We start from the raw sequence: 13,220 nt of genomic DNA, 5'->3' as shown, positions 1-13,220 counted from the left end.
AGTTATCATCACATAAGGCAGTTGCTCTGCCATACCACCTATTTCTCCTAGCAAGTAGGCCAGGAATCCCTTACTTGCGACCATACCTTGCTAGTACATTTGTAACTCTGACCCATGTTGTTCTGTGCACTCACATTTCACAGCATGGGCAAAGCTTGTGGCACAAAGCTCTGTGTAAAAAGTTAACCCCACCCACACTGAATAACATTATGACCTCATGGCATGGTGGGAACAGGCTATAACTGGGTAAGCATCGTACATTCTCAAGTAGAACCCTTGCTATTTGCTCAGGTAGTCAATTTTCACTCTACTGCTTGTAAATATTTAGGGGTATTGTCAAAGGCTGCATTAGCCCTATTCACGGGTTATACAGGAGAACCTCTCCATCTGCGGATTCACCATCTCTGGATTCATGTATCCGCGGTCAGGTAATAGACTTCCAACCTCAGCTTATGCACGGAGGGGGTGGGAGGTAGACCAAAAAGGGTTAAACATGTATCTGAGGGTAAGGGGTGGCCAGAAATGACCTCGGAGGTCATTTCCGGCCACCATTTTGAGTGCAGGAGCCATTTTGTGGCTTGTTTAGATAACACCCCCCCCCAAACCCCATGATTTCTCACGGAGGTTTGGGGACTTTGGAGGGGAATCACTTGATTCAGGAAGGCCGGTGGAGCACAGTAGGGCACTTTATTTGGCCCGTTTTGAAAGGTTTTTTTGCCATTTTTTAGTGATTTTTTTGAAGTCTGTAGATCTAACCCCCACAATCCCATGGACTTGCATGCTTCACTACCCACTGTTTCATTATCTGCAGTAATCTGTGGGAATGGAACCCTGCAGATAATGAGGTCCCCCTGTATTCAACACTCGTTTAACTAGTGTGCAGCATACGCAGGTAAAGTAATCCACACATTATGTTGAACACAGGTACAGCAGTCCAATTCCTACCTGTATCGTGCATTTGAGGGGCCTGTGCCTAGGCTCACTTTTATTATGAATGCAGATACAAGCCCTATTCAGACATTATAAAGCAGGAGGCTGTACTCATGTTCACCTTCTTAAAGTATGCCCGAAGTCATGCCTGGCACATCATTCACTCACCCTCACCCTGTTGGGTCAGTCACAGTTACAACATTTCATCTGAAGAGGAGGACTCAGTAAGCATGATGGCGCGTGCTTGTGTGATAAGCAGGCTTGGATGTAACTGAAACTGACCTGCTTGGGTGTGTATGAGTGAATGACACACCAGGCAGGATGTCCAGCACACTTTATAAAGCTGTATGTGGGCACAGCCTCCTGCTTTATAACATCTGAATAAGGCTATAGTCATCCACACAGAAGCATGTACAAGTGTACAGACATTTGCACACTCATCTAACAATGTCTGAATAGGGTTATCATCTACTCCCTACCAAGCAAAAGTTGTGCTTCGTTCAAATGGACCTGGTGGGAAAAGGAAAACCAAACAGTCATCATCTTTCCTATGAATGAAATATTATTCCTCAGGAACTTAAATCTCAGCTGTCTCTTCACTGGGTCAGCCTAATGCAATTGCAGCTTGACTACTTGAGCGTGCTTAAGAATGGCCTTTACCTCAACCTTGAACAAATACATAATGAGATGCCAGGGCAGTACCATATATAATAGATTTTATTGTACAGCTCTTTCAACACCTCTGCCTGTGAAGAAGAAAATTCTGTGTGGCTTCCAAGCTTTTGAACAAGCAATATAGATCCAATAAAATGAAGATACCTTTGTCCTATGGACTCTACTCAAATGAAATGTTGGTGGTATAACCACCAAATTCCCAGTTTTACCTGAAAATAATTACAGAGGATCATAGGATTGGAAAGACCTGGATATCAGAGGTCATCACAAATCACTATTGTTCCAAGGCAGAACCCACTATACTTCAGCCACCGGAAGATTAGCCCTCACAATTCACACCACAAGCAAAGAAGATGGAAACAAGTTGCAACACATACTAGGTGTATCTAAAACATACAGCTCAAATGACAACCAAGATTTTTGAATGCAACAGAGACTTATGGCATTTTCAGTGCTGGTGCAGGGCAGGGGGCTCTCTACATGGAGAGGTATGAATGAAGGTTATAGCAGTGGCACCTGGAGAGGGGACTCCCCCTCACATGGCTTCTCTGTCTCTTTTTTCATTGACAGGCACTTAGCCAATAATTGTCACTTCCAGAGTTACAATAACTAGAGGGCTGGATCTGAGAAACAGGTTCCATTCCAGCCTGTTTCTGCTGAGTCCTGCTCCCCCCCCGCCCCCGCACACACACAAAAATCACAGTGCAACGCCAGAAAAAGTGGAGAGACCTGCTGATGCTTCACTGGTGGAACAGCTGCCAAGGCGATGCTGTTGCTTGATGTTGCTACTCCCCCACAGCTCACCCTTCCCTAAGTGTCACCAGGCCTTAGAGCAGCGCTGGCTCTCCAGCTGTTGTTGGACTACAACTCCCATCATTCCTGAGTACTGGCCACTGTGGCTGGGATGATGGGACCTGTAGTCCAAGAACAGCTGGAGGACAAAAGTTGCATAGCTCTGCCTTAGAGCCTGAACTATGCAGAAACAGCTTTACATAACCGTGCAAGGACGGGAAGGCACAAAGCAGTTCATCGTTCGCTCTGGAACCCCAGGAAACCTGTCTTAAAGCAGCCAACACACACAAAAATTGGTAGAATTGCTGGCCTGCTCTGTCTTAATATCTGTGCTTATTACATTGTGCTTGAGAACTTAGGCACAGCATGGGTAAACTGTGGACCGATTACCACCATAGTGTACTACAATTTGCGACTGCCAAGACGATATTACGGGCACCAGTATTCTCTTAATACAAGGGTGCTTTGCAATAGGCCTACAATAACCCCAATCCTACATACTCTAATGCATTCTGACCATAAGCAGTAATTCCTGCTCTTTGCAATCAGTTTGGATAATGCTTTACAATATGAGATTGGAATACGTCTAATCCTTTAAACATCCAGCCAAGCATTGACTATTTGGCTTCCTGAGGCACTGAAGCCCATATAGAAAATTATTTCTAAAGAGGGTATGTGGCAGTGGCGGGAGCCTTTAGTGACAGCACATGTTAACATCTTCTTCGTTTGAGCACGTCAGCATCTTCTTCATTTGATATTGGTGATGGTATCAATTTAATTTCTTTATTGATCTATTATTTTATTCAATCTGGTTCATTATTAACCATCAAGGTTTTACAGGAGAAAAGTGGTATGCCACTCACTTTGTTAAACACTGCATCTTTTCTGTCAGTCTTTTGCAGAACAATGATAGGATATTCCAAGCTGAAAAAGATGCTCCATGTAGAACATGCATACCGGCTTTAACATTTTAAAAACCACTTCACATTTTAAAACATCATAGCTCAGTATCTACTCATCTCTGTGATACTGTTTTTGGAAGCTGTAGAATCCAAGGGAAGAGTTGTGGTATGCAAGGATAAGACAGTGGAGTTGAATCAGGAATATTAACAGTTTAATGAAATAGGTATTATGCATAGAGAGGCAAGTGCAGTCTGCCTTCTGTGCTCTTGCTGCTGGCTGTTTGTCAGCCTCGCCTCTACTCCAGGACTGGAATACAAGCCCCATTCAAAAGCTGGCCTGGATCAAGGAATGGATTGACCAAAAACACCACAGAAGTTAAAACTCAGTGCATTTCAGTCTAAAATGAGATACTGGCCTGTTTAGATTTATATAAAAACAAGTTTGTCCGGAGTGCATATTGTGTGGGAAGCCAAAAATCTAAGAACTACTGTTCTTCTTTTTCCTGGTATAAACAATGGAGGATTCACTTACTGTTAACAGAATGTGGATGGGTGTCTGTTTGTACCATAATTAGAGTTCTCAGTCTTTTACACAGCAAGTCATCAAAACTGCTTTTTTCTTCTTAAAGAGAGGGGTGTTAAAAAAATAAAAGTGTTATTAATATATTTTCAACTATGAATTACTTATATTACTAAATATTACATTTATACCTTAACAAAAAAAGGTGTTTTAGATCATATATCTTGACAATAGTGTTCCCTCTAAGGCGTGCATGTGCTCACATTTTTTGATGGCCGGTCAGTCAATTTTAGATCCTGCTCAGGTTGAATCAGGAAGGCCCCACTCTAAATATATGTGTGCACACATTGCCTTGATACTGTCAGCCAGAATAAAATTCATTCCACACACAGAGGGGAAAAATTAGAGAGAACACTGCTTGGCAGTCTTCAGAGAAAAAAGCTTAATTTCCTAACTTCTCTAAAAAGGAAGTAAAGATTTGCTTCTTATTTCCAGCACCATCACATTATAGCCATGACTAAAATTAGAACTATTTAGTTGGCATTTGACCAGCTATGAAATTCAAATATTTTTTTAAAACCAAAATAAGTTTGTTTTTCAAATGAAATACGTAGGAGCTTGACAATATGAGCTAAAGGTCTGGAAAGGGACAAACACAATCTTTTACTAAGTCTGATTTAAACAACTTTCCCAATGTGACACTTCAAAGCTGGGGGGTGGGGAAGAGAAACATCGGTGGGAATGAGAGAGGAGGCCTACAAGAGGAAAGGTTTGGGAGGAAGGAGGACAAAAGAAGGCTAAAAGTCAAGCCAAGGGTAAAGGTATAAATTAGCACTGCCTCTGGCAAGAATCAATTAGGGCTGGACAAGTTGGCCTTTACAATATTCTTTCATTGTCTGCTTTCCTTCCTGGTTCCATGATGTGTCCATTCAGCAAATATTCTACCTCTACAGCCTTAAACCCAGTATAAAAATTCACAGTTCAAGTTGTTATTTTGAAGCACAAGGGATTTCTCTTGGGTAAACAAATACTATCAATAAAGCAGTGTACAAAACTAACTCCAAAAATTAATCCCTGAAAATTTAACTCTGCAGAAGAACAAAAGCTCTGTACGCAGGATGTCCTGGGTTCAATTTCCAGCAGCATTCATGTTGAAGTATCTGCTACTGCAGCTACCTGTCCCAGCCTAAGAAATCTGCAACAGCTTATGAGCATATCTTTTGTCCATGGAACTGGATACGGCACACTCCTGTGACTACACATCTTCCCCGTTTTAAGACACCAGCAGAGGAGAGAGGAGGGTGCCTCAGCAATGACACCACAGGAATCCCTCCATGTTCTAGAAAGGATACTAAAAAATACTAAAATTCCCAGTCTGGGAAACACCAGCTAGGCAGCTGGAAAGATGTGCTGCCACTGACCTACTCGTTTGGTGGCAAGTGTTATTCATTTCTTTCAAACAAGAAAGTGGCAAAATGTCGCTCAAAGTATAAGACACAGTTTTAATAACTCAACCTACAAATCATTAGGGTGCAGCACCTGCATTTAAGCTGAATTAGGGGATGTTCAGAAGTTACTTCACCTCTTTTTACCTGCATAGGGTGGAATCAGGAATAGATCCTTCCCCGTCACTCCCCAGACCATCCGCTGAAATGAATCCCTAAACTAGAAGTTCCCATGTTTATCTGGACACATGATCTTCCTTGATCCTGGATACCAAACCTGATTATCCGGGGTCAAAAGATCATCAAAAGTTCAGAAATTTGATATCTCTGAAACCCTTGGAGGCTTCTTCAAGGATTAGAAATGAGAAGTTATACTTCTGTGCTCCTGTTTTCAAGACACTCCGGTTTTCAACAAAAAGGGTGGTGGGGAGAGAAGCAAAACCAGAAAAAAGCATTTTTAAGAAAGGGAAGAGCTGGAGAACAGAATGGATGTGAAGAACTGAAAGGAGAAATTGATTATTTTAAAAGTTTTGTCAGGTTTTTAAAAAACCAACTTAAGGCAAAGAATTATCAACATGGTCATTACAGGCAAACTTTGTCATTTGCAAAGCCGACACCCACAGTTTTGCATATATGCGGTCAGGTAATTGACACCCGAACTCAGCTTAACCCAGGGTGGGTAGGTTCACAAAGGGTTGATTTCACGTATCCACAGGTTTGGGGTGGCCAGAAATGACCTCAGAGGTCATTTTCGGCCACCATTTTGAGGAGAGGAGCCATTTTGTGGCTCATTTGTTTTGTTTTGTTTTGTTTTGTTTTAAAAACCCATGGTCTTCCACACAAAAATGCCAGATTTGAATTTTTTTTGGGGGGGGGGTTACCAGACACCTGGAGACCCATGGAGTACGGTAGGGCACTTTTTTGCAGTTTTTAGGGTCCCTTTTCGCCATTTTTCACTGCTTTGGGAGCCTACAGTTACCTAATTCCCCCCCTCCAAGTCCCATTGACTCAGTGACTTGGTATCCACGGTTCCATAAGCCATGGTTATAGCAAAGAACGGAATCCCACGGATAATGGAGTTCACCTGTACTATGCTGCAGCTATGCTGAAGGGTCAGCAAAAGCAAATCCCATGTTATTTCTAACATATTTAATTTAATCTGGCAAATTATTTGAGCTACATATGTGGGATTGCTAACAGAAAGTCATCATTTTGTGTTTTGTTCACAATCATCCATATTTTGGAGCCAAGCATTGCTGCAGAAGTGACATAAAAACAATTTAGTAAGATTATCCTACCTGCATGGATATAAGATAGTTTTATTTATTTTTTAAAAAATATGGTTTTCCCTTGCCAAGTTTTAGTGGCATAGTTATAATACAGTTTGCCTCAACTGTAATTGGTTCAGAGCAAAGACAAAGACAGACAGCTGACAAACAGCAAACCAATTCATCTTTCAAGAAAGCTTTCTTGATCTCACAACAGATTACACCTGACTCATTTCAGCACAATCAGCCATCTGGCCTTTCTCTGGGATGGATGTTTAAATTTCAAGGTCTGGTTATTACAAGGACCTTTTAGAGAACCAGAGCAGTTGTTATCCATAACAAGCGTATTCATACCTGTCTCAGAATGAACTCTTCTCCTTGTTCAAAAGATGCACTTTTGGCCAGGTAGCAACCTTACACTGAAGCATTCATTTTTAAATCAAATGCATACAAAAAGGGAGAGAAAATTAATATTACAGCAGTTTCTCTATTATACATGCTCCTACATTTCCGCTTCAATGTATCTTATTTTACATTCTGGAGAAATCCTTTGAATAATCACCTAAGAGGCGTACTTCAGCGTTGCCCCATGATTCCCAAAAGAAAATCTGATATTGCCTCCACATTTTAAAAAGGGTAAATGCTATGCTTTTGTGATAACATTGGGGATGCTATTATATAGTAATGCTCCCCTTGTTATTGTAGAAGAGCTATTAAATTTAAGTATGTTTTTACTGTAAGCATTTAACAACCTCATATATATTTCATATTGAAATCTATAATGCCTGTTTTACACAAATATGCTAATTAAATGAGTAGTGGCCACTCTGAGGTTTCCCCCATAATTTTAGCTTGGTTAAAACAGATTCTTTGAACGTCTGCAATTAAATTTAATGGTGAAACAAACAGCTATACAGATACTGTAATTCTTTTAAAAAATATGTTATTTTGCAATACCTAAGGCTGGATATTTTCTAGCGAGTAAAAATTCATTTAATCGACACACTCATATCTCATACTATTGTTAACCGCCCAGAGACAAAAGTTTGGGGCGGTGTACAAATGTAATAAATAATAATATCCTTCTATGTATTCATCATGCTTTAGTTGCTAACTCTTACATTAATTTATGGTCACCATGGTGCAAACACATTACAGCTATTTCCATATACTGAGGTTACATCTATCAACAGGGCATGAGACTTATTGCTGGACCGCTAGCAGCAGCAGCCATTATTGGATTTCAATCCAAGGTCAGGAGATGAAAGTAACAGGTAAACCATGATCAAAGACAAAAGGAAGTTCATTATTTGCTAGTTTGAGAACTACTCTACAAAGTATTTAAAAAAGATATTTCTTTAAAAATATTCAGTTGTCTCAAAGACTTATTGACTTTCACATTTCTGCAGGAATTAATTTTTTGTAGACTTCTAAAGTGGTAGATAGACTTTATTTGCATGTAGTCATCTGACCATAGCAAAACATATTAATAACAAACAATACAACAAAGTCTGATAAAAACAAGTTACACAACACAACATATATGAAGTGTAATATCACACAGACCCAAATAAAAATTAAGAATGTACAGCTTAAATTTCAGAATCCCCCCAACAAAACACAGCATTCATTCCTCAGTTAAAAACATAGATTTTCATGCCAGCTCCTGGAGATACTCCACCCTGACATCAACCTGTTCTAGACAGACACTGGAATAAGGAATTGCAAAGGAGTCAAGCATATCATTAGTGGGAATCTACTAGCCATCTGCTAGAAAGGATCCAAGACTTTATGGCTTGGATCCAAAGACCCTACTGTGTAAGCAGAAGGCACTTCTATGCAGAGGATGTTGCCAGTTTCCACATGCTCCAATCTGGAGGCCCTTCATTCCCCAAAAATGAAGGATGGAGGATGGAGCCCTGGAGGATGGAGCCCCTGGACCCACTATTTGCGGGGGAGGTCAGGGGCGAGGGTCAGAGAACTGCAGAGAATGGAGATCCGCGGTCCATCTCGCACAACAGAAAATTTGGATCCAAGTTCATGTCAAGGAAATTGGGTAGATTTGATACTTTTTACCATTAAAACGTTTCATAACATTTTTATAGCATAGGCAATGCTTCCTTGTTGCTCATACATTCAAGGACTGGTATTGATATGAGCTTTCTCCTTCTCAAACTACATTAAATTGTAATTTGGGGGGGATTTAAGGTTCTCTATAGCATGATCCTTTGTTGTTACTTTAGCATCTATGACACAAAAGCCAGAATCAGGAGGATTCAGGTAATTCTTATAGAATTTGGTGCAAGGGATTATAATTGGTGCTGTCTCCTTCTGCACTCTGCTTCTCACTACAAAATCCTTTTGTACAACACAGCTCTGCTTCACTGCCTGTTCATCAAAGCACTGATGGCTGCTACTGTCCCAGCAGCAAGGCAGAGACAGATCACAAACTAGAACAAGATACTCCTGTGGGAGACCTAGAGCTTTCCCAGATAGCAGGCTTTACCGTGGGTTTGCTACAAGGCTTTATTGCAAGTTTGAAGTTGCCCCCAAAAACCGATGCAAAAAGTGGATTTTTTTTTTTTTACTCCAGATATAAATCAAGCTACACTGTAACGCACGATGAAAAACTCAAATTGTGTGTGAAGTGCTCCCTGATAGCTCGCAGGGACTTCAGGGTAAATTTGGCCAATATGTGACCATAGCACATATTTGACCACGGCACATACAAGCTGTATATCTTCACCCTATGCATGTTTACTCAGAATTACGTTCCGGAGGAGATGTGAACTACAAGCTAGCTGTGAAAAGCTTCCTGTGACCAAGCAGAATTTTTAATCAACTTCAAAATTCCCCTAGTTAAACTTTAAGAATCCCAAAAACTGTAGTCACCACAGGACCTTCCCACTTTTATTTTAGTCCTTTAGGTACCAAATTCATCCAATAATTCAAATTATCCTTTTAAGACTAATGGACAGCATAACAATTTTTAAAAGCACACAGATAGGTGTAGAGATTCAAATCCAGAAACAAATGTGTACAATAGATAAAAATAGGTTTATTATTAGGAAATCCAATCACTTAAAACATAAAAGGAAATAATGTTTTGCTAAATCTGATTAAAAGGCTAGTTTTGCCTTGTGGTGATATAAAGAAATAAGGCACATACAAGCTGTGTATCCTGACCCTATGCACGTTTACTCAGAATTAAGTTCCATTGATCTCAAAGGGACATACTTCCAAGAAAGTGCATTGGATTGGATTACAGTCTCAGTTACCCAATTTCTAAAAGTCTTTGTTCAGGCCATTTCAAAGTTTCCAAGATGGCTCTGTTAGCATGGGTTCAAGGTCACCCCCAACTCAGAGCCACTTCAGTTAAACCAGCAAAAGGCAGCAAGAGGGATGGAAGAGTGACAAAGAAGGAAAAGCCAGCCTTGCCTTCTTTCAGGACTCGGCAAAATGTATCTTCCCATCCTTCTCATGTGGACCAAGTATCTTCTATAATATAAAGCTGCTTGGGCCTCACTGACTTAATCACTGACTCACTGAGGCTGTTCACACGAGCATGCAAAAATGGGCTAAGGGAGCCCAGCCCGTTTTTGCATGCTTCTGTGAACCACCAGCATCAGGCCCAATCTCAGCAGCTACACAGCGGCAAACCTAAGCAGCCACCCACATAAGTAGCCACCCTCTGAAGTGAGGTTAAGGGAGCAAGTGCTCCCTTAACCTCATTTTTGTAATCTTGTGTGGCACTCGGGGGGTGCCTGTAATGCATTGCGTACTTGCGCAGTGCATTATCGGAGCTCTGGGGCAGGAGCAACATGCAGTGGTGCGTCCCGGCACCCCGATCCCCAGAGCTGCTGGGAGCGTAGCCGGTCATCTGGGCCACCTGCCCAGGGAAGAGAGCTTGGTCACCTGCAAGGAGTGTGAATCAAACCCAATCTCCCTGCAGACTGCCATGGAGCTCTTCTCACAGATCATAAGAAGAGCTCCACTGACTCACATGAAACTCATAGACCAAACCACAAAAGATAGAAACATGGCGTTTTTGCAGGTAGGATCCAGACCTTGCCCAGATGACTAAAAAACCTCCAAACCTTGGGAAGATTCATTCCTTTCCAGGAAAATCTGGGAAAATTCTCCAGTTGGAAAGCATGGGAATGAGACCTCATAGAGACAGCAAAAGACTCGAGTCACAGAGAGCTAAGTTATCAATATGCTTGCAAACTGCAAGCCCTCACAGAGTCTCACTGACTGACATGAAACTCCCAGACCAAACCATGAAATACAGATTGTTATTATCAAAGGTAGGTTTCAGACTTCGCCAAGACTAAAATCCCAAAATTCATTAATGTCCCAGAAAATCTGGGAAAACTCTTCCATTGAAACATAAAGCTGCTAGAAAAAGACTAGAGTCATAGCGAGATAAGACATTCATATGCTTGTAAACTACAAGTCCTCACTGACTCATTCACTGATTGTCTGCCATGAAACTTGCAACCCAAACCACAAAAGATAGACACACACCATTTTCACAGGTAGGTTCCAGACCTTGGCCATACTACCACAAAAATCAAACGCCTTGGGAAAATTAATACATGTCCCAGAAAATGTGTAAAAACTATTTCCATTGGAAAGTACGGGGAATGATACCTCTTAGAGCTAGGAAAAGCATAGAGTCACAGAGATAAGAAATTAGTAAGTTTACAAGCTGCAAGGCATTTTACTAGTATCTTATAAGACTGTAAGAGGAAGGACTGATGAAAAGCCAATCAGGGAAACTTATTCTAAGATGAGGTTTCCATTCCTCATTGATTTGAATTAAGCACTCTTAGGTCTTCAGCTATTTGTTAGGCTGACCAGGGAAATTCCCCTAAACCATTTCAAATTCTAAAGAAAGTATTGGGCAATCATTCTCCAGGCTAGATGAAGGCGTGGGGGAAGAGCCAGATCTTGTTGCCTGGGAGACAGAGAGAGAAATTCACATGCCAAGCAACACAACTAGCTTTGCAGACTCTCAAAATGGAGTTTGGTCCTTTTAAAATGGAGCCAGTAATGCCAAGCTGCCCAGTATTCGTCAGGTTCGTCACATCTCCCTTGAGTCACTCACTGGGAGGCTTTGTTCTACTGCTTTCTGATAGGCTTTGATCTACTGCTACAGCACATGGGAATAGAAAAAGCACATAGTTTCAGGACTGTGAATGTTTTTTTCAACTGCATACTGCAAGGATCTCCAGTCTGACAACAAATTTGTCCCCCTGTAGTTTCAGCTTTAAGTTTTATTTTGGAAAGACAGTTTATAAACAGTGATGTATCCATCAGCTTGAAAATTCAGGGCAGTGACTGCTGAAAAATTAAAAGCCAAAATGGGTCTGATAAAATTATAATTTATTAGGATTCTGAGTTCTGTGTGCACAACACACAAAGACTCTAGTTTCTAGCTCTTTTCAGATGTTAGCTGTTGCTCTTGCTAAAGTCAAACAAATGAGTGGGAGTGTGGCATTGTGATGGTTGGCTCCACTCCAGTGTCCACAGGTTAACTGAATGCCTGCATGTAGAGCGTATAGGAAGAGATCCTCTTCAGTCAATAAATGAATGTACAGAAACCAGGGTGGAGCCTGTTGCCCAGCCGCCATGCATGGTCACTGAAATGATGGAGTAGCATCAGTGATAATAACCTGAAAAGTACTTCTCTCTCCTTGATCTCCAAGTCCCTAAAATCCAGGCCTCTTCAGTTCTACTGCTCCCAGTTCTTTCATATGTGCGTGCGTTTTCAAATTCTGCAATAACCTACCTATTGCTTCCAGAATATATTATGCAATTTTGCACACTTTGCATATTTCTCAAGGATCAGGAGAATACTTAGATCAGAATCTGGACGCTTTAGGTACCAAGCCCCCTTTAACCTCATACCCTAGAAGAGCCCCAATGAAATTAAAGTAGATATTCTCTAAGTAAGGGACTTGAGAAATGGAGAGTAACAGCCATTAGGGTTGCCATACTACATTCCTTAGGATTTGCCTGGGTGTGCATCGGCAGGAGGCTCAGGGTATAACTGTGGCCATTAGCCCTATCCATACATTACACTATACATATATATAGCAGTGATATGCAAAACATTTTGACATCGAAACAAGCCATTTCGAGTGTTTCAAGAGAAAAACAAAACACCCTTTAAATAAAGGGCCTGTTTCAAGCTCAGAACAAAACAACTCTCTTTCAATTCAAAATGTTTTGAGTGCCATTTTGGAGACCTGTTTTCCTCTTGCTGACTGGTTTTCTGGCACTGATTTGCGACCCTATGGGGGTTTGTGGAAAAGGTTAAAAACTGTTTAACATCACCTGCTTGCCCACTTCTTTTGTGCGTTGGGTGGTAGGTAGCACCCATCATGCCCTACCATCTAACTCATTTTGGTGTCCCTAGGAGCTACCCACAGGGAACAATGAGGTATTTCAATTTCCCCAATTGTTCCCTATGGTTGAAATACTCGAAACGTTTCCAGTTTTGTTCTGTTGAAACAACCGGGTCAGCAAGACTGATATTTGCACGCAAATGGAAAGACAGTCAATGCCCATCTAAAGGGGATTGGATCCTTAAAATACTAGAATTGGCAGAAATGGCGAAATTAACATCACTACTAAGAAATAAATTTGAAGATTTCAAAAAAGAATGGGACCCTCTTCTTGT

At 41.1% G+C, this 13,220-nt stretch overlaps 1 protein-coding gene across 8 annotated transcripts in view; it reads right to left on the bottom strand.

Moving 5' to 3' along the window:
- The window catches only part of CSRNP3 (cysteine and serine rich nuclear protein 3), a 134,869-nt gene that overhangs the window by 42,184 nt on the left and 79,465 nt on the right, over positions 1–13,220 (bottom strand). Inside the window, exon 1 of one of the 8 annotated variants that reach the window (XM_053264240.1) lies at positions 3,832–4,198. The exons of 6 other annotated variants lie outside the window; for them this stretch is intronic. In XM_053264240.1, coding sequence (XP_053120215.1) covers positions 3,832–3,868 — 37 coding nt within the window. In that variant the 5' untranslated portion in view covers positions 3,869–4,198. Of the gene's footprint in view, positions 1–86; positions 146–3,831; positions 4,199–13,220 lie in introns of those variants that run through there. One more of the 8 variants, XM_053264291.1, reaches the window with a different exon arrangement.

The sequence above is a fragment of the Hemicordylus capensis genome, chromosome 1, assembly GCF_027244095.1.
Source record: "Hemicordylus capensis ecotype Gifberg chromosome 1, rHemCap1.1.pri, whole genome shotgun sequence".
Classification (NCBI taxonomy): domain Eukaryota; kingdom Metazoa; phylum Chordata; class Lepidosauria; order Squamata; family Cordylidae; genus Hemicordylus; species Hemicordylus capensis.
This window is presented reverse-complemented; position numbering and strand designations above follow the sequence as displayed.